Here is a 22,378-nt window from a genome sequence, read left to right as displayed (position 1 = left end):
GCAAATAGAAAGGGTCATCATTTTATTGACTTTTTCAAGCATAATCATTACATACTAAAATGAAACCTTAGAAAAACACTCTTATTCTTGAAAAACTCACAGAATATATTCAATGAAAATGCAAAACAACATTTTGGTGCCCTATTTTTCACTTGTCTACATTCATTACACGTGTGTTCTTTATTGGCGTGCACCCTTTATCCTTCATAACATATGTATGTAGCCTTCCGAAGCATTTGTTCATGGAGCAGATTGGAACATGTTCCATTTATGATATGGACTAGCCCTTTATCCTTTATGTATGTAGCCTTCTAAAGCATCAATTTATCCTTTATCCTTTATGTACTTTTGTTCATGGAGCAGATTGGAACATGTTCCATTTATGATATGGACTAGCCCTTTATCCTTTATGTATGTAGCCTTCTAAAGCATCAATTTATCCTTTATCCTTTATGTACGTGCATTTGTTCATGGAGCAGATTGGAACAAGTTCCATTTATACCATCGAAGCTATCTTTTCTTTAAAGCACATGCGTGGAAAGCACAAGCATCTATTGTCATCTTTTCAGTAGTGCTTCAATATTATTATTCATCTTCATTTGTTTGCAGTTTGCACTTTGTTAGCCCAAGGAAGGTCATGCATTTGTGTCCCCACCATGTGTGATTTCTTACATGGCATCATTCGGATGGCATGATGATAGACACATGCTGAACCATAACCAAAACAAAACCAAAAGTCTAGAAGCCTGTAAGTAGAAGCCGCCATCGTAACGCACTTGCATTATATGGCTATCACAATGACATGCCGAATCAGAACAAAAACAAGGTCTATGGTTAGGGCAGTGTACTGAATCTCTCTCTTGTTTGAGGCCAAGGCCGACATTTTATTGACGAATTTCGATGGCCGCTTTTCAAAGCTTGTAGGGCTCGAGCCAGCTGCAGATGTGTGTAACCAAACTGCTCTCACAAGTAAACTTGGACACTGCTCTAGTTTTGAATGAAGCACAAGGTACTCCTATTTGTTTGGTTGATCAAGGAATTGCTACGTTAGAAGCTTAATTTTTACTTGCTGTGCTGTGCCAGATTACAAATTATTATAATCCAATTGGAAGGCTATAGATATTACTAGCACCTTGACATGATACAGGACATCACATTTTCAACTTCTGGAACAAATTAAAATGACTTGAACATGAACACTACAATCTCAGTGCTCAATGACCAATGGATGTAAATCAGCACCATAACAATCTCAGTGAGCTTGCACTCTGACTCAGTTTTTTGCCTTGAACACTACAGATAGATTGTCCTTAAACAAACTCAAAGCAATTAAAAAACCATGACAGAAGAACCTCAGAATCATGCCTTCATCTTGGTAACAACACATACATCAACTTTATGGAGCAACAAAGCATGTGAGTCATGAGGCAAGTACCTAGATGTCCAGATAGGGCTGCAATTACCTCACACACAATCCACCTCAAAATCCACTTCCATGTAGAATAGCAACACATCTTTGTGAAAATATCATCGCAGCTTTCGTGACTAGCATAAAGATTGACAGCCACTTTGAGAGCTTTTAGTTATTATTCTTAAAAAGAATACATTGATACAAGGTTGGTTGCGTACTTAACGTAGAGCATATTCAATAACAATAGTTTCAATTCAGTATCTCAGCCATCAGGCCTGCACTTTCTCATGCTTCAAGGGCTTCACAATTTCCCATGTGAAGTCTGGATCATCACGACCAAAGTGGCCATAAGCTGCAGTCTTTTGATAGCGTTTTCCACCTCCTCTCCTCAGGTCAAGGTTGATAGCAATCATGCCAGGACGAAAATCAAAGTTCTGCTTGATAATTTCCAAAATTTCTGCATCGGGAATTGTTCCGGTCCTGTATGTGTCCACAAAAACAGAGAGAGGCTCTGGCACACCAATGGCATAAGACACCTGAACAATGCAGCGCCGGGCAAGCCCAGATGCAACAACACTTTTGGCAGCTTGCCTTACAATGTAAGCTCCACTACGGTCCACTTTGGTGGGATCCTTGCCAGAGAAAGCACCACCGCCATGAGCCCCCCAGCCACCATAAGTGTCAATGATGATCTTCCTTCCTGTCAGACCCGCATCTCCATGAGGGCCCCCTATCACAAAACGCCCAGAGGGGTTAAGGTGGAAAATGGTCTTCTCATCCAAGTACTTCTCTGGAATCACTGGTTTGATAACATGCTCCTTCAAATCAGCAGCTATCTCATCATTGGTGACTGTCTCATCATGCTGAGTTGAGATGAGCACTGTATGCACTCGTATAGGGACCATGGCACCACCTTCATTTTTATACTCAACTGTGACTTGAGTTTTGCCATCTGGGCGTAACCAGGCGCATTTTCCATTCCTCCTGACTTCAGTGAGCTTGGCTCCAAGCTTAGTAGCCAGCACATGGCTCAGAGGCATAAGCTCTTCCGTTTCATCAGTGGCATAGCCAAACATGTGACCTTGATCACCTGCACCGATTTCCTCAGGCTTTTTGGTAAAGTGTCCATGGACACCCTGCGCAATGTCTGGGCTCTGTTGCTCAATGTTCACAAGCACCTTGCAGTTGTTGGCATCAAGTCCTACTTCATCAGACACAAAGCCAATCTCTCTGCAAGTGTCCCTCACAATCTTTTCATAGTCCACCTTGGCCTTGGTGGTGATCTCACCAAAGATCATAACCATGTTTGTCTTCGTGCAGGACTCACATGCCACCTTACTCTCAGGGTCTTGCTCCAAGCAGGCATCAAGCACCGCATCAGAGACCTGGTCACAGAGTTTGTCAGGGTGTCCTTCATTCACAGACTCGGAAGTGAAAAGGAAGGTCTCCATTCCAAAACCTGATGAGCACCCTGTTAGAACAACAACCATGTCAAGTATCAGTGATACGAGTGATGCAACATATGAACAGCCAGTTCTGGACAAATCAAGCAGCCAAGTTCCATATCAAAATCACAAACAATTCAAGCTCCCACTTGGTCTAAATGAGATCGAATTCAACTCAAAACAAGATAAATTCCAAGATAACGCTTCTACATCTCAATATTGGATACACATTTAACACATCCCAGTGATGCCTCAACCTTGGTCTCTCAAGCCTAACACAAAAATGGAAGATCCCAAAATGGCACAACAATAGTTTTTTTCCGTCTCAATTCTGGATGCACAGAAAGCATAAATGCAAGTCCAGAAAAGAAGCCGGATATTGCAAATGTGAGGAATTACTGAGTGGCAATCTGTATGTACAGTGCTAGAGGTGTGGGGGGGGGAGGGGGTGGTTTGGGGAGGGGCAGTGTACCAACACGTCAAAGCATAGGGAACGAACACTGGGACACCCATTCCTGCAGGTGGCTGAGAGGGTAATGCCCGAATGGGTGGACCAGAACCCATTCCCAACCATTATGGTGACTGGGACAGATCAGTAGACAGAAAATAGGAGGCAGCGTTCTGCAATCCAATCATAATAATCGGAAGACAGAGAATGGGAGACGGGTATTCTGCAATCAAATCACGAGAGACAGAGAGAATACACGGCAAGTTCTTCCCGGTTTGTCGTTTGTATTTAACCTGCGCAGGTGAAATGAAATCAACTAATAACGATGACTGCCCCTACACATCTTGTTGATTGTTCCATTGAAATCTCGCATTCTCAAGACTCCCCAAACCCCAGAGACACCAGAACTCCTTTAAAAGGCGTTAGATCTAATCGGAGTCCAAGAAATTGCAATGCGAGAAACTTGGAAAAGGCTTAGTTGAAAGAGAAGAGCGTTAAAAGCCTGAATGCATAGCTCTACAAGTGCTTGAACTGCATATTGCAATTAGAAAATGGTGAAAGAGAGATCTCAGGAAAACCGATGGAAAGGACGATGCAACAGAAACCTTGAAAGAATAATTTGCAGAGACTGGGAGATCTAGCTGCACAACATGCAAAAGCCCTAGCGAAATGTAGTTCTGCCTTGATGCTAAGAGCCTGGAGACCACGAATCAACCCTAAGAACCTACTAAACATGAAGCATGATCAGAGAACGTAGAAAACGCGATGGAGAAAACCTAAAAACCTGCATAAACCTTGAAAACAGACAGGCAGTGCAAAAAATAATACAGAAAACTTGGGACAAAAAAGTTAGGAAGCATTAGACTTGAGGAAAACAAAGGGCCTTGAGTGATTAGGTTAGAAAAAAACTGCAAAGATGGGGCAGAAGCCGTGGTTTAGGTTAGGACCTGCAAAGACGAAGCTGTGCGGAGAGAGACGCATACCTGGAATTGCGAGAGGAAAGACGTGCGAATAAAGAAGAAACACGAGGACAATTTATACCCCGCCGGATGCACCACATTCCACTACTTCCGCACTAGTTGTTGCATCTAACGATGCACCTTGCCTACCAGCCCATCGCACGGCTCAGGTCCCACTGCTAACATCTAACGATGCACCTTGCCTGCCAGCCCATCGCACGGCTCAGATCCCACTACTTGTGCACCCACCGATCCATCGGACGGATCAGATCCCGCTCGCGCATCCGACGGTTCATGGGATGGGCGTGTTAAAAAGTAAAGTATTTTGTGACATCTAAAGTGTATATATATATCTATTACTTATTAACCATGGATTTTGGCAAACTGTCCTTCTTGATGAGTTGAAGAGTTTTATTATATGGTCTACTTCGTAGGTGGAGGCGGGAGATGTCGAGACTGCTAAGACGGAGAACAAGGAGACACGGCAACAAACAAGCACTAAGGTGGCTAGGCAATGGTGAGGCTTGCACTCAGAGAGTCACGTGCATGATATTGCCTCAAGATGAGGCCGTGGCAATGATGTTGCTACATCTCCACACATTAAAGTTAATCAAAATTGATTAAAATTATGTGTGTCTATTTATATTTTTAATTTTAATTAATTTAATCAAAATTAATTAAAATTATGTGTGTGTGTGTATAAGTACATGTGCCTATGTATCTAAAACATAATATTGTATATACTAATATTTACATGTGTGTGTGTGCCAGCCACTCCACACCCTCATCATACCTAGCGTCCATCTTGCTTGGTCGTCGACCTTGAACACTCGGAGAGAGAGAGAGAGAGAGAGAGAGAGAGAGAGAGAGAGAGAGAGAGGACACCTTGTGAGCCCTCTCCTTGCGTGTTTTAGAGAGAGAGAGAGAGAGAGAGAGAGAGAGAGAGAGCACAAGGGCGTGGACAAAGATAGAGAGAGAGACCACAAGGGAGGTGGACAAAGATAGAGATAGGATCACAATCTTCTCCTCGGCTAGGCACACACAAACAGAAGCATCTTTCCCCAATGTACTATGTGTGCCCGCACACATGCATCTTCTAGCCTTCTCAAACTAATCTTATATTTTTTACAAGCCCTTTTCTATTGACAAACTTGAATATGATAAAAAGGTGCCCTACATAACATGCTCCTAAGTTTATTCACAAATTTTTGTCACTCCCACATAACTTAATCCAACATTCAAAGGACGAATGCATTGGGAATATGTTAAGTTCATACCCATAAATCAAGCAAATAGAAGGCATTTATTCAAGAATCAATGATCTCCTCCAGAATTATTGTCCTTGTATATTGCCTCTTTTACTCTATATGATTGGGTACTACCAACAAATCACATCCTTTTTCACATTGGATATTAATAAACAAATATTCATGTTCATCATCATATGTGCAAATTGTATCTTTTCTACACAAGGAAAAGTATTAATAGAGAATCCACGTTCATCTACTAATTGATTAAAGATTTTCATTGCACTAGAAAAGCATGTCTATTTACACATGTTAGAAATTATAAGTGGGTGTATTTTGGCATAAAAGTGTATTGCACTAAAAGGCATGTCACACACAATTGACACAAGGAACTACCTCCTGGGAAGGCCCTACGACATGTACATAAGCTCTTAGTTTTACTACCAAAGGGATCGGGAAGGGAGCTTATGAGATGTTGATAGGTTTTGGATGAATGGAATAATCCATCTAAGCATTTAGAAGGATCATGTAAGAAAATCTGGAAAGGGCATTATTAATTTGAACCATTGTTTTTTTTTAATTCAAATTCTAGGCATGCTTGGGTGGCTCTTCCAATTCTAGAGAGCTAGGACACTACATAACAAACATTGAAAGTATACAACTTTGGTTCAAAGAAAATGTAAGTCACTTCAAGGAGTTATTCATTTTATTTATAAGGGGTATAGAGACACACTTGTAGCCATATGTTAGTTGTATTGGTTGTCCATTAGTACTCACTATAAGCCTAGAGAAGTGTATATTTTTTATTCATCCAACAAAGAGCAATGTCTAACAACCCCATATGCTCAAATCTATTAATGATATTAGTGATTACCCCTAGGCCTTATTCCTTTTTATAGTCACATTTGGCTATGAAAAAAGGCATCGTCTTTTACCCAAATCGTTTTTCAACGTATGATGCTACGAACACTTCACAACCATAGCATTCCCTTGTATAATACATATATTAGTTGAACTTAACCATATAACTTCATAAGCATTCGCATCATTTGAGATTTAACCGTCTTGCTAATTCACCCAAAAAAAGATTTTGAGATGCCACCAATGTACCTACTACCACAGTAGATTCAAACTTAATAACTCTTTTAGCTAGCCCTTTTTTTTTGCAAGAGAGGGAATTGAATTTTGAGATGCCAGCAATGTACCCACCAAGGTGGAATCAAACCCAATACCTCTTTCGATGCATGGGTGCTACTATTAAACTATAGCCTAGGAGGTAGCCCGTATATACTTTAGGACCCATATATACTTTAGGATGTGATATCATAATATTTAACTCTTACAACTTAAGAAATTAATAACCATATCAATCTCCTAATTAGTGTTCACATACCCAGGACTTTGTTGGACTCTTTCCATTCTCAAAATGGAAGCATAATTATTTAGGTCTCGTACATTGTAGAATATCTTTAATAGTACCATCTACAAGAGTTGGGTCTACCTTTGGCACATAGGAGCACATAGGATTCCCATAACAAAAAGCATATTTGATTTGATCTACCTTTGGCACTCAAGCTCCGAGTAAAAACAAACCAAAATCCATTTTTGTGAATGAATTCTCAATAAATATATATGTGTACTTTTTAATATAAAACTCAATTTGCAAGCCTTAATAGATAATTATCAAATTTTCATGATAATCTTAGCACACTTTTATTAATTCAATAAATTTCATTGATTACATTAAACCTTTATTTTTCCAAACTTTGTTCATGGTCTTGTGAAACCCTAGGTACTACACATCCATGATAATTTAAGACAAAAACCATATATTTTATTCATACTCAAATTATCCCCTTGTCTTTCTTTGATGTGTTTTACATAGAAATTGATTACACAATTGTCTTTCTTTGATATCAAGATTTAACTAGAAAAAACACATTAAGTTATGTTCAAAATTACACCTTAATTTTTAGTCGTTATCACAAAAAACACACACATTAAGTTTTGTTCACAATTGCACATCTTAATTTTTAGCCATTATCACTCCCCAAAAAAATCAATATTCCTATCCTTTATGCTTACGTGACAATAAAAATGAAAGCACATTAAGAGTTCAAATTTAGAAATCATTCCAAATGCTTTTTTTTGTTTTAAAAAAATCATTACGATGCCAAACTTAAAAGATTATACATCTTAATGTTGAACGAGCACTTCTAATATTCTCAATTGCTCATTATTTGATAACCTTGATAATGAGGGATTATGACCTTGATAATGAGGTATTATGACCTTTAAAAATTATGCTTTGATAGAAAGATTTATTTTGGTATTTTGCAATGAGAAATTATAGAAAAATATTCCCTTTTGTTAGCATAATTTTCTTGCTAATGTTCTCTTTACAAGATATCTATCTTATAATGATGCTAAACTTAATAGATTATACATCTTAATGTTGACCAAGCACTTCCAATATGCTCAACTGCTCACTATTTGACAACCTTGATAATGAGGGATTATGCCCTTTAAAAATTATGCTTTGATGGAAAGACTTATTTTGGTATTTGGCAATGAGAAATTATAGCAAAATATTCCCTTTTCTTAGCATAATTTCCTTGTTAATGTTCTCTTTACAAGATCGCTACCACACCTTTTTGAATTTTCTCTTACTTTACACTTGTTTTTTGTTTATTTGATGTGAAATTAGATGACACATGTGACTTTTTAAGATGCTCCATCCTAAGATGATCATTACATGCTAAAAAATAACTCTAATCTAATTATGTCCCTATTAATGAAAATTCGACAACCTACAAATCATTTTTGTGATTAAGACTTTATGCATAATTTTTACTCTTTGAGGTCATACAATCACATACCTAAGCTGTATTGAGAATATTGTGTATATGCATGGAATTCAATCATTATTTTATTTCCTTCACACATTCTACCAATAATTCACTTCTTTTTTCAAAAAGTAATGTGACTCGCATGCATAAACTATAGAAGTAATGTTACATGTGCTAATGTAAGGTACTTAATGGCATTTTATGAAATGATCTATTTTTTAGTGTTTCTTCTCGAAGATGCTCAATTTCTTTATGAAAATTTTATATGAGTTAAGGTTGCTCAAGGAAACACTCTCTATGCTTTCTCGCATTGGTTCAAAGATTCTAGTAGCTCTGAATGGAGCCGTAGCTAGTGAGGTCAATGTTTTATAGTGGGGAACCTCGGTTATCCTACGGATGGCTCTAGTTGGTGTTATAATCTTTGTGAGAAACCTTATAAAAAGGAGTCACTATTGAGAATGTGTACATACTATTTAGTTCTTGATGAGGTTTCTCCTACTCATAACCAAACCTCCTCCTTCTTGGAGGTAGGGTAACTCCATAGTTCACAAGTCAATGGGGGTTCTCCTACTCACAACCAAACCTCCTCCTTCTTGGAGGTAGGTTAACTCCATAGTTCACAAGTCAATGGGGGTTCTCCTACTCACAACCAAACCTCCTCCTTCTTGGAGGTAGGGTAACTCCATAGTTCACAAGTCAATGGGGGTTCTCCTACTCACAACCAAACCTCCTCCTTCTTGGAGGTAGGGTAACTCCATAGTTCACAAGTCAATGGGGGTTCTCCTACTCACAACCAAACCTCCTCCTTCTTGGAGGTAGGGTAACTCCATAGTTCACAATTCAATGGGGGTTCTCCTACTCACAACTAGACCTCCTTTTAACTTCATAGTTCACAAGTCAATGGGCATGCTAAAAGTAAAGTATTTTTTTGTGACACGATGTACATATAGTGCAACTTCACTCCAACTTATTAGTTCTAATAGCACCTTCCCACAAACCCAATTAACTATGCTAATTACATATTAAAATGCAATGTCTTTTATAATTAGGTCAATTTTGGCACATTTGGGAATTTATGTGCAAAACTTGGCTAGCACATCAGCTTTCATATGTGGGAATGTGAAATAAAAAATTGTGCTGGAAATATTAGTTGCTCTAGATTGGCTTAACTACTGGGAAAATTTCTTAAGGTCAAGTCCCCCTCCTAACATGCAATGGTCTAGACTCCTTCCCTCTCAAAGAGTCCACCACTCTAGGCCACCATCTTACAATGTTTTTGCTCTCATGTTAATGACCCCAATGCCCCTTCTAGTCTATGACAACCACTCCAAACCCTTGGCATTCCTCATGTCCATATCTTAACCATCAACCTTTAAAACTTGTAGAGTTCTGCCATAAATTGAGAGAGAGAGAGAGAGAGAGAGAGAGAGGATCATAATTTTCACACCTTTCGCCAACTTTGATCAATAACAAAAGATGTTGGCTTTGTTTTTACAATGTGTCAAAAACGGGCGGCTAAAAAAGTGGAGAGTTATAACATATATGTGAACATTCTCTTCATTGGCATGTAAGTGGGGTTTACCCTTAGCAATGGTATCTCATGCACATAGATTCTTGCAAACTCTTATATTCAAAGGAATTATGTGTGCCATTCTGGTTGTATGCCAAATGCCTCAATTGGTAGGTCTACACTATCATATTCTATGATGGCGTACGCACCTCCTGTATGGATTGGATGCATCCTCTTTGATCTCTTGTAGCTATGCACAATTATGTAAAAATTGACCAAGTGTAGTCAAAATCATTAAGTAATGATGTACGCATGGCTCGTAGACATTTATAAATATATTGGTATCAATTAAGAATACCATGTGGGGGGTACTAAATGCTTTGATGAATGTTGAGGTATGAAAATGTATCATAGGCCTCTAACCACCCATGTTTTTGAAACCACTTCAAACTAGCCTATATGATATCTAGTAGGGCAAGTATTAAAGGGCAGGTTATCTGGAATAAAAAGCTCCAAAAACTCTTCCTTGTCATCCAAAATGGTGGAGTTTTGTAATACTCTACACCATGCTTGTCAACACCACAGATTGATATTCTTTAGTTAGAAAATCAACCTTCTCATTGTGAGATTGATTTTCTAAAACAATACTATGAAAAAAGTATCTAGAAATTGAAAGAGGACAAGGAGAAGATTCAAGATCTTGAAAGAAAACTAGCTATGGCAGGAGAGAAGAATACAACATTAGGACGGTGTAAAAGATCAAGGAAGCCAAATAATATTGAGAATTTTATGCCAGGGTCATCCCAAATTTATAAACGTGTATTTACAGTATTGTAAGTAACAATGTATGCTTTGTTTTTTATTGTAACAATGTCATGCTTATTCATTATTGTTCTTTATACACACGAGGATTCTAACTAAGGTGTTATTTTCTATTGTTTAGAGAGGTGCTACATCTTGATAAAGAGAATATGGATCCAAATAAAGCTTTACTGGGATACACTAAGCTATTGAAACTAGTCTTGATGGAGCAATTAATGGCAGGAGAAAGTTTATAGAGCAGTGAAACATAAATTCATGAAGGATTTTTTGGAAGAGAATGCTATAGAGGAAAATGTTATTCAATCTACTCTTGATAATGTTGGCACCCATTCTCAGATATATAAAACTTTGAAGTAGAAGCTTAAGAATAAAAACATTACAGATAATCTTCTTCACAAGCCCTTCAATGTATCTCGAAAGAGTGCTGCAATGAATGCTCATGTTCTTTAATTCTTGGGGACACCATTTCATATTAAATATGTTTATCATGGCAAAAGAAAAGATTTGTTCTTCAATGAATTCAATAACATATGGGTAGATCTCATCACACTTCAAAAAGCAATGGTCAAATTTTATGAAACATATTAAGAGGAAGCATACAGAGTATTAAAATTTGTTAAACAACCAGAAACAAGAAAGGGTTTCAATAACATTAATGAACAAGGAGTTGGACCCAATGATCAGTCAACATATTTTAATTTTATTGTGTAGGCAGAGAACAACATTTGGTAGCTTGGGGCTTTTGAGGTAATTTCCATTCTAAGGTTTGATAAAGATAAAAGACTTTGATTTTATTTAGCCATTTGATAGCATAATAACATTTCTCTATTCTACTATTATTTCTATGAAGGTTGATAAAGAAGATCATGCCATATTGCAATGGGTCTTTCATCACACTTTAATACCATAGATCATTAACAGCCAAATAAAATGCTCTTTATTACAAGTTAATGATTATGAAGAATTTTCTATGGAATGGCACTTGGCAGGTGATTTAAAAACAATCAAGTGTATGTACAATATTAAAATAAGTCCAACTCTTAAGCATCCATGTATATATTGTATGGGGGTAGTAGCAGATGAGCTTGATACCAAGTATTGGACCGATCTGCTCAATTGGCATCTATATGATTTGCTTTTGAGCCAGTGCTTGATATCCCATTGTCTAGAGTACATAATTTTACTTTACATGCTTTGTACATAATAGTCGAGAAGTTAGTCTATCTTTACATATGTTTTGCTTTGTGTAGAATAGTCGAGAAGTTAGTCTATTTTTACATATGTTTTGCTTACAAGCTTTGACCATAACCAACACAAGAAAGAGTTATAAAAGCTTTGGAAAAGGTTCTATTGGATATAGGATTACATGGAGGAAATGTGCATATTGAAAAAGATATCAAACTTTCATCAAATGAACATGATGTGCCTACCAAACCATTTATTGTCGTTGGGTGTGAAAAGCAAAAGATTCCTATCATTCCATGGGGACCAAAAGAAAGAAGGCAAGAAATGATAATCAACAATAAAATATGGAGCATGAAAGCTTATACACAATGTTGTCAAGGATTTTGGAGACAGTGGAAATGCAAGAAATCACAAAGCTAACACATAGTTAATGCTAGATAAACTTTTTCTATTTTGTGAAAAATCTGAGAAGTGGGAGAGAAAAGACCATGAGGAGTTTCAGAAAGCCATCAAAGCTTTCCACAAAACATTCAAAGAAGCTTGGACAAGCAAAGCAAACACTTTACTCATTACATGGTAAATAAGAAAGATCTCTCTTGGTTTTAATCAATCTCTATTTACTTAGGTGTCTCCTATTTTTGTTTTACAGCATATTATATGTAATCATTTGCCATATTTTGTAAGTAAATATGGAAGCCTAGCTCTTTGGTCCACTCAAGGTATGGATAAGTCCCACTACCAAGCCAGGGCTTCATTCTTCCGACACATAAGGAGACATGGTAGACAGACAAGAGAAAATAGTTTGCTAGAGGCATTCCAATGGTTTTATTGCAAAATAGTTCAGTGGATCATCAGACTAAAAGAACTTAATAAAAAATCTCAAGTAAAAAATGGTAATATGACTTGTTTAAAGACAAAGAAGACAACACACATGGAACACATCTAGTGCAACATCTAAATGTTTTCAATGGAGAGCATTGCGTTAACGGTACTAAAAAAATATGTTTCTTTGCATCAAAATTCAATAACCAGATTTCATAATCATAAAGCATCATTCCTCAGGCTTACATATGGTCTCTTCTTTGTTACATAGCTTCTCTTTTTTGGTATAACATCATCCCTTTGACCTACCTTCATGGCCTTAAAACTATGAGTTTTTTATTGTAACGAAGCAGCTCATGTTTTTCATAAGCTGGAATCTTGCTTGGATCCTCTATTCCACATCCAAGTGCATATGATAAATATTTCAAATTGTAAGTATTATTGAATGAAAAAAGAACCTATGAGCATCATTATACAAGCGGCATAATATACTTGCAACATCCATAAATTCATTGTTTTTTAACTTCAAATCTAGACCCAAATACTTGTATGGGTCCTTATCAACAAACCTAGCATATGCTTGTAAATTCAGAGCAATTATTGCAAGGTAGTAATCCTATCTTATGTCAAAGACATTTTGAACACATGTAGTTAACACATTCAAATTGACCAATTCTAAATAAAGGGAGCACGAGAACAAGGAAATGCACTCTTCCTCAACATCATCACAAGCCGGTTCTACTCTTATAATTGTCTCCTCTCGAAGTCTCTCGACATTTAGCTATAGACTCATCTCTCTTTGCCTTGGGGTTTAATTTCTCTTCTTCTTCTTCATCGGAGTGTTCTATGTGTAGGCACATCTCTTGCTATAATGGTTTCTTCCTTTAGTTTATCTCCCTTTTCATCATGTCTAAAAGCATGTTAAGATAACATACAAATCCGATGTGGTCATCAACCAGCCTACATTTGTTGTTGTGTCTGACGCAATTACTCTATGTTCTTTTTAAATTCTCAAATAGATTTGCTATGATTATATTTAGCTTGCTTCTTAAATGTGCCTCTAGAATTACGTTGTTCACATGGACATACATCTGGCCCTCACAAACTAGGTTGCCTATGTCGGTGGTCCTTTAAACTCTTCCAGTTTTTCTTTTAAGCAATCCTCTAATCCCCTGAGAATACATTGCAAATTAAACTCCATATTGAACATCTCTAAAATTTCAAACATAAGATGATGATGTTGAATCTTATGCAAGAAATCACATAGCATTTCTTGGGGAGTTTTTGGTATATCATCACCTTCCTCCAAAGGGAAAAAATGTTCTTCCCATGCCATCTGGAGATTGAAATAAAAATACTTGTTGCCATAGAAGAAAGCCTCTAAGCTGCAAGACAATGTGATAAGGTAAAACATGACGTGAGAGCACCACTTTTCACATTATATTTAATGAACACTACAACGTAAGAAGATAATTATAGAGATAAAAAAGTACCTAGATCGCATTGTACATCTTCTCTATTGGGTAGGTAAGAGGCCACGATGTCTTTTTGGCACATACAAACTAAAAATCACAAAAAAGAGCAAAACATAGTGATTAACTACCTTCTGGGCTAAAAGTAAGTACATGCATTAGCAATGTGACGTAGAAGCCAAGTGGGACAAACACTAAGCAGCACCACAAAGAGAATTTTTCACATAGTGTACATCACGAAATAGCTAGAAAATAAATAGACACTTCACTGGGGGAATAGGACTACCAAGATTGCATTGACACTTCATTGGGGGAATAGGACTACCAAGATTGCATTGTATAACTCTAGCATCAACGGGGGTAGATTTAAGATGGCGGTGCATATGGACCAAAAAACGATAAACAAAGTGAGAGTGACAACTTGCATGGCTTGCTACAACGATCTAGGTATACGCATGTCTACTAGAGTTAGATATCCAAGTATATGCATGTCTACTAGCTCACGGTGTTCTATATTTTATCTATTCTCTACATCTCCTCTGCTCTCCTACTCCTCTGTTGTCCTCTATATCTTCTCCTGGTCTATTCTATTGCTCTTCTTAGTACTCTTCTCTACTCGGCTTGGCTCGCTTGAAAAATCTACTGGTCTCTGCTCTTCCCCGACGGCTCAAACTCTCTTCATCAAGTCTAAGTGATCGAGGTAAGGCAAAGAGAATAGTCAATTATGGTGCTCTTGTCTAGTGGTTAACACTGTTATAATGCATTTAAGAATAGTAAAATCATGTTTCTATTGTGTAACTAACTCACAAGACCGACTACTACAACACGAAAAGATAATAAGCTGCACTAGGAGATAGCTTGATCGCATTGTAGAGCACAAATCTATTGTGTTTATTCATTTTGGCCCATGTAAACCTCACACGACTGCTACAATGCCAATAGAAAATAATTTGGACAAGGAGATACCTTGATCGTGTTGTAGAGTAATATTCTATCGCATATGTAAGATCCCTGTTCCCACCGAGCAACGGATTCAGGATACTGGCAACGAAAGTAGCACTTCTCGCACGGGATAGGGGTCCCACATTCGGGGCCTCACCCACGGATATCCGGATAAGAGACTAATCCGTCGGTTGTTCCAAAACCGAACCCGAAAAAACTTCCTTTATCGGAAAGCACGGGTGATTCCACCAGGAAAACTTTTACTCTAACGTAGTCAAACCCTTACTGATCAAACAGATCCGACTGCATCTATAAAGATACTTGGTCAGATCAAGGAAGAAACTTGCGCTTGGATCATTGGGATCAACGCTTTTTTCCCCATCAAGAGGCACAGCCGTTGATTCCTATCCATAGAACAATTACTATCCGGGATTTGCTTTATCTATCGTAGTAACAAAATTTGAGTCTCGATTTACGGATCCATCAGTCCAGCCTAACCCCATCCAGTCCTATGGGTTAGCCAACCCCACTGTAGTGATGGGATCCAATTAAGAATTTGGTTAGGTTTTGTCCCGGGACCAAGGAAAAGAGTTCCAAGGCCCCCTGGTCGAAAGTTCATGCAATTATAAAGCTAGTCACACCACTTACACACCCAATATGAAATTGCCTTTTTACAGATTCAACCAAAAACAATCCTTTAATAAAACCATAGTATCACTGATCACAATCTTCCAATTTATCCGGTTGATTCAATTTCCCATCATTCCTTCATGAGAGTATCTATGGCATCATTGGCAACTAGAACGCTCACCACCTGTCCACACAGGGGCCTTTTCAATGGTTCCTAGCCCATAATACTCGGTCATATAATCACTTATCAAGATGGACTCTCGTTGAAGATCAGCAAGATCAACCAACAGATCCATATAAAGAGCCATGGACTCATCCGTTGAGGACCAGCAAGGTCAGTCAACCAGATCCATGCCCGGTTTCAGAAAACAACTCTTACTCCTTGTTCCAATGTCTTCCTCGACGCACGCGTGGGTATCCTGGGCGACCCAGAGCCCGAGCACCGTATGGTCAGCACCCTCTAGGATCCTTCGCAGGTGACCTAGCGCTTCACTCATAGGCCGCTTCCTTGGCCCCTCATCCACCGTACCAGAAGCTCACCATTTTAATCGCACTGAGGCTGGTCAAGACCTCGGCCGACCTTGCTGCGCGAGACGTCCTCCATTGACTCTCCGTCAGCAGTTGCAACTTTATCAGTTAGGTCTCCACGACCTTGATCACAAGACGGTCAAAATGCTTTCCCAGCATTCTTGACATAAAACAGTCATTTACAAACAGTCACAAAATACAGTTTCTATATCGAACTCCGTCTTTCCACATTATCCCTCCTCAATTCACATTACTTGTTCCACATTCCCTTCATATGTACTCATTCTCATCCATTCATTCATATCAACGACACATTATTTCCCATACACATTCACCTTCATTATTCTTCATACACATCCATGTATACATCCATTTTCACATCCTTATTCATACATCCACATCCACATACATACATCCATACATACACATCCACATGCTTACATCCACATCTACATGCATACATCCATACATACACATCCATATGCATACATCCACATCCTCATTCTTACATCTACATCTACATGCACATTCATGCATCTTCATCCATACATCCACATTTACAAGCACATTCACATCCATACCTACATCTATTTTTTTCCTTCCCATTCATATAGCCCCATACGCCTTCACATCTATTCTTTTACATCACATCCGTCTTCACCTTATGACAACCCATATACATCTTATCTCATCACATACACTTCTTATCTCATTCCATACACATCTTATCACATCTTAACTCATCTTATCACATCCTAACTCATCTCATATACATCTTATCTCATCTTATCACATTCTTATCACATCTTAACTCATCTTATCACATCCTAACTCATCTCATGTGCATCTTATCTCATCTTATCACATGTCATACACCTCTTATCACATCTCATACACCACTCATCCCATAAGTACTTTATCCCATCACATACACTTCTTACCCCATCCCATATCCACATTCACATCTATACAACCATATTACATCCATTCTCGTCCTAACACATCCCATATACATCTTATCTCATCTTATCACATCTCATACACTTCTTATCACATCTTAACTCATCTTATCACATCCTAACTTATCTCATGTGCATCTTATCTCATCTTATCACATCTCATACACCTCTTATCACATCTCATACACCTCTCATCACATCCTAACTCCTCTTATCACATCCTAACTCATCTCATATGCATCTTATCTCATCTTATCACATCTCATACACCTCTTATCACATCTCATACACCTCTTATCACATCTTAACTCATCTAATCACATCCTAACTCATCTCATATGCATCTTATCTCATCTTATCACATCTCATACACCTCTTATCACATCTCATACACCTCTTATCACGTCTTAATTCATCTTATCACCTCCTAACTTATTTCATAAGCATCTTATCACCTCTTATCACATCTTATACACCTCTTATCACATCCTATCACATCTCATATCTTTTTATAGAATACAAGAAAATTCTTATATTTGATATAAGATTTCTCTACACATTTATTTATGCATAAATTCCATTTAAGGAGACTAACACCTTCGAAATAAAAATCAATCTTTTATGCATCTTCTTATGCATAAATTCAATTTGGTAGGAATTACACTTTTAGAATAAAAGAATTTCTCTTATGCATCTAAGTTATGCATAAAATCCATTTATGATGAAAATCACACTTTTAGTATAAAAGAATATCTTTTAGGCATACCTCTATGCATGAAATCCAAATATAATAAAAGTCACACTTTTAAAATAAAATAATCAACTTTTATGCATATCTTTATGCATGAAATTCAAATATAATAAAAGTCACACTTTTATAATAAAATAATCAACTTTTATGCATACCTTTATGCATGAAATTCAAATATGATAAAAGTCTCACTTTTATAATAAAATAATCAACTTTTATGCATACCTTTATGCATGAAATACAAATATGTTAAAAGTTACACTTTTATAATAAAATAATCAACTTTTATGCATATCTCTATGCATGAAATCCAATTATGATAAAAGTAACACTTTTATAATAAAATAATCATCTTTTATGCATACATCTATGCATGAAATCCAAATATGATAAAAGTAACACTTTTATAATAAAATAATCAACTTTTATGCATACCTTTATGCATGAAATTCAAATATGATAAAAGTCACACTTTTATAATAAAATAATCAACTTTTATGCATACCTCTATACATGAAATCCAAATATGATAAAAGTAACACTTTTATAATAAAATAATCAACTTTTATGCATACCTCTATGCATGAAATCCAAATATGATAAAAGTAATACTTTTATAATAAAATAATCAATCTTATGCACACTTCTATGCATGAAATTCAATTGTGATAAAAGTAACACTTTTATAATAAAATAATCAACTTTTATGCATACCTCTATGCATGAAATCCAATTATGATAAAAGTAACACTTTTATAATAAAATAATCAACTCTTATGCATACTCCTATGCATGAAATTCAATTGTGCTAAAAGTAACACTTTTACATTAAAATAATAATCTTTTATGCATACCTCTATGCATGAAATCTAATTATGATAAAAGTAACAAAATAATAATCTATTATGCATACCTCTATGCATGAAAATCAATTATGCATAATATAAAAATCAATTTCTCTATGAATATCTTCAATTAATCTAGGATGATAATTCCTAGAATATGGTAGGAAGTCCTCTTTTCATGCTTTGAATGAAATTATTTTATGCGTAATTTTTATAAAACATTTGCCATGGCTCCGCTGCTATGACTGATAAATCTTAATTTTTTCTAAGTGATAAAGCTTATCATTAAGAAATAATTAGAATGATCCCTAATTGGATCAATAATCCATAATGGATTGAATCATCAATATTCATGAAATACATAAACTAAAAGCATAGAAAAAAGCCATTAATTTGACCTCAAGTATAAATTAATCTTGGATTAAGGAAAAGCTTTATGAAAAGCTTCATTTGGATTGAGAATGGGTCATGAGTATGACCATTTCTTGAGTGAGAGAGAGAAATTACATAAAAACCATTAGAATTAAGCATAAATGGAAATTTATGTAATTCTTAACTATTATTAATCAATTAACTTCAATAGCATTCATCAAATTATGTAACTCTTCACTAACATTCATCAATTAACTTCAATAGCATTTAAAAACCATACCAATTAAGCTTCTCAAGCTTGAGAGGGGTTGAGAATAGAGAAACATTGAGAAATTATAGAAAAGATCAATATTCACTCTTTACCTTACAAATTGCTTGATTCTTTGTTCACGGTAGAGGCCCCCAACCAATCAATTGGTTAAGTATGTTGATGGAGCTACCAATGGGGATTGAAGAAAGAGGGAAGCTCCAAAAACTAGTGAATTATTAATGAATTCACAGTTCTTGGCTTAGGTGGAGTAGAGTAACGATGCATAAACACTATCTATTTTTCAACAAGGGGGAGGCTTCTATTTATAGGAAAAATTGAGCTCCTAACCAAACAAACTGATTCTAGAATTTTCTAAATCAGTTTGGTCAATATTTGACGATTTTTAGGTCAGTTAAGCTAACTTTTTGGAACTAGACTTGAATGAGGAGAGAGGAGAGATAAAATATCTCAATTTTTATGAGTTTAAAACTCATTCAAGCATGTGAAATATGCACCTCCTTTAAAGAACTCCCCTTCCTTACATATGTGTCAAAATGGAATCATTATACTCAAAATATCTCATATTTTTAATATTGCTCATAGTTTTTTACTAATAAACCTTGTACATTTTCAACTCTTCATCTTATGTGAAATATGCACCTCCTTTAAAGAACTCCCCTTCCTTACATATGTGTCAAAATAGAATCATTATACCCAAAATATCTCATATTTTTAATATTGCTCATAGTTTTTTACTAATAAACCTTGTACATTTTCAACTCTTCATCTTATGTGAGCATTTACTCATTTTTGGATACCCAAAATATCTCATATTTTTAATATTGCTCATAGTTTTTTACTAATAAACCTTGTACATTTTCAACTCTTCATCTTATGTAAGCATTTACTCATTTTTGGGTATCTTCTTTTACAAATTGGATTTATCTCCTCCCTACACATGGATTAATGCTATTGGCCCATAGGAACCTTAATTGGACCATAATCCAAAAATTTCTGAAAATCTAGACCCTTAGGCTAAGGTCCTTTATACTCATCTCCAATTAATTCCAATTGCACATTGGAAAGTTCTTTTTGAATTTCTGTTTTAGGGAAACTTATTTTAATAAGATGAGATAATTTTCTATCCAAAAATATTAAAAATCTAAATATTCTCTCTCTAGAATATTTTCTCTCTCTAGGTTAAAACAGTTAGAAACAAGTCTTTTATATTTCTGAAGAGGGATTGATTACAGGGGAAGATGCTGGACATTTTGAGAGGCTGGGGAGGAATCTTACATTCTCTCCCACTTGAAAAATGCGAGATGCCCTCATCTCGCAAACTGGGGGTAATTTCGCAAGATGCACAAGTATGAGGCTGAGAGAAAATTTTTAATTAAGATTAACCACCAATTAAAAAAGTCTCAAAGAGAGTAAGGGTCAAGACAAGAACAAGATTTAAACTTTATTCATTCTTGGAACATATACAGTAAAGATAGAAGAACTCTTTACACTTCCATAAGCCCGTCCATCATATGATCACAAAAGCAGCACTCACAAGCTGCGCACGTATAAGGTAACTCATCTATGGGAATAATTCTGTTGGTTATTGCCGCACCTATCTCAGTGGTATGAGGTGATCTAACAAAAGGACCTCTGAGAGGCAAGCCAAAAACGGGGTAAAGGCATATCTTCTGATGAGGAAGAAAACACGCCAGTAAGAAGACCCGCTCAGAAAACCCAAGATGTCTTGATCTCATGACGCAGTAGTATATCGGGGACCCAAACCCAAGGCTTCAATAACCATGGCCAAGCGGACATTGTTACGAAATTGCTATTGACCCCAGGGTGTTACCCTAGTTATGTCTTGATAGGTTCGCCATTTGGTCTGAGCTACAGAAGTTCCCAAGTGAGGAAAAAGTGAGCGCTCATACTGTTCTATAAAATCTTTCTTCACAGACTCGCTTGCGTCTTGAAGGTGAGAAATCATCATGGATAAAACTAATTCCTGTTGCCAAGCCATGAAGGAGATTAATAAGAAGGAAGATCGATGGAAGTAAGATTACTGTGAGCGACAGGTAAAAGTTACGACTTATATAAAGGAAGGAGTTAGCGTAACTTAGAAGCCAATGGTATCTTGTCACTGAAGTTTTACCGTCTTTCCATGATTTGGGTTTGGCACATATTTCTATGAAATACATTAAGAACTTTGAGATGAGGAGGTAAAAGAAGCTTGTAGGCTAAGTCACCTACTTTCGTTGAATTCAGATATAAGGTTCACAATATCTGGGGGATAACTTCTTATACTTCCCAAGAGATAAAGGAATTCTTTTGGGCCGTACTCGAATGAAAACCAAAACCTTGGTATCCAAAACATCGATCTTCACTTCTGAACTCATTGTTCTGAATCCTTAAAACAAGTGGGCTCCTGAGAAGGTATTCTGGGTAAAGTGTCTTCCTTTTTTAAACAGAATCTTTCTTTTATTTTAGAGAGGGAATAATTTATAAGATCAGAAAAGGAGGTTCTTACTCCTGCATACCTCGAAGGCTGGGGAGGAATCTTACATTCTACCCCACTTAAAAAGTGCGAGATGTCCTCATCTCGTAAAGTAGAGGACAACTCTTTTTCTTAAGATCCAATTTATTCTGGGGTTCCTTATATTCTGGTCAACCCAACAGAATACGGGGATAAATATCCCTTATATAGAACTCATCATTAAATAACAATTCATTTCAGATCATATCATTCATATCTTTAACACGATAATGGTCCATCAGATCAAAAAATTTTCTTTCTGAACATTCCTCCACGGAAATTTCAGTCAAGCAAGTTTTCAATTTGTCCCTAACTTGATATACCGAGTCAAGTGTTAACAGTAGCACTTTGACAGCACAATCCACTAATCTCATAGTGATTTGCTGAAATCATCATCA

General features: G+C 36.6%; 1 protein-coding gene across 1 annotated transcript; it reads right to left on the bottom strand.

The window, feature by feature from the left end:
- Positions 1–1,568: 1,568 nt before the first annotated feature.
- On the bottom strand, positions 1,569–4,322 carry LOC147625739 (S-adenosylmethionine synthase 2-like). The gene has a single exon (XM_086817274.1). The coding sequence runs from the start codon at positions 2,899–2,901 to the stop codon at positions 1,681–1,683; it is 1,221 nt and encodes a 406-aa protein (XP_086673400.1). The 5' UTR covers positions 2,902–4,322; the 3' UTR covers positions 1,569–1,680.
- Positions 4,323–22,378: the final 18,056 nt, after the last annotated feature.

Source organism: Cibotium barometz, chromosome 23 (assembly GCF_041138505.1).
Source record: "Cibotium barometz isolate CiBa-2024 chromosome 23, ASM4113850v1, whole genome shotgun sequence".
Lineage (NCBI taxonomy): Eukaryota > Viridiplantae > Streptophyta > Polypodiopsida > Cyatheales > Cibotiaceae > Cibotium > Cibotium barometz.
The sequence above is the reverse complement of the archived record's forward strand: the minus strand, read 5'-3'. Positions and strand labels throughout refer to the sequence as shown.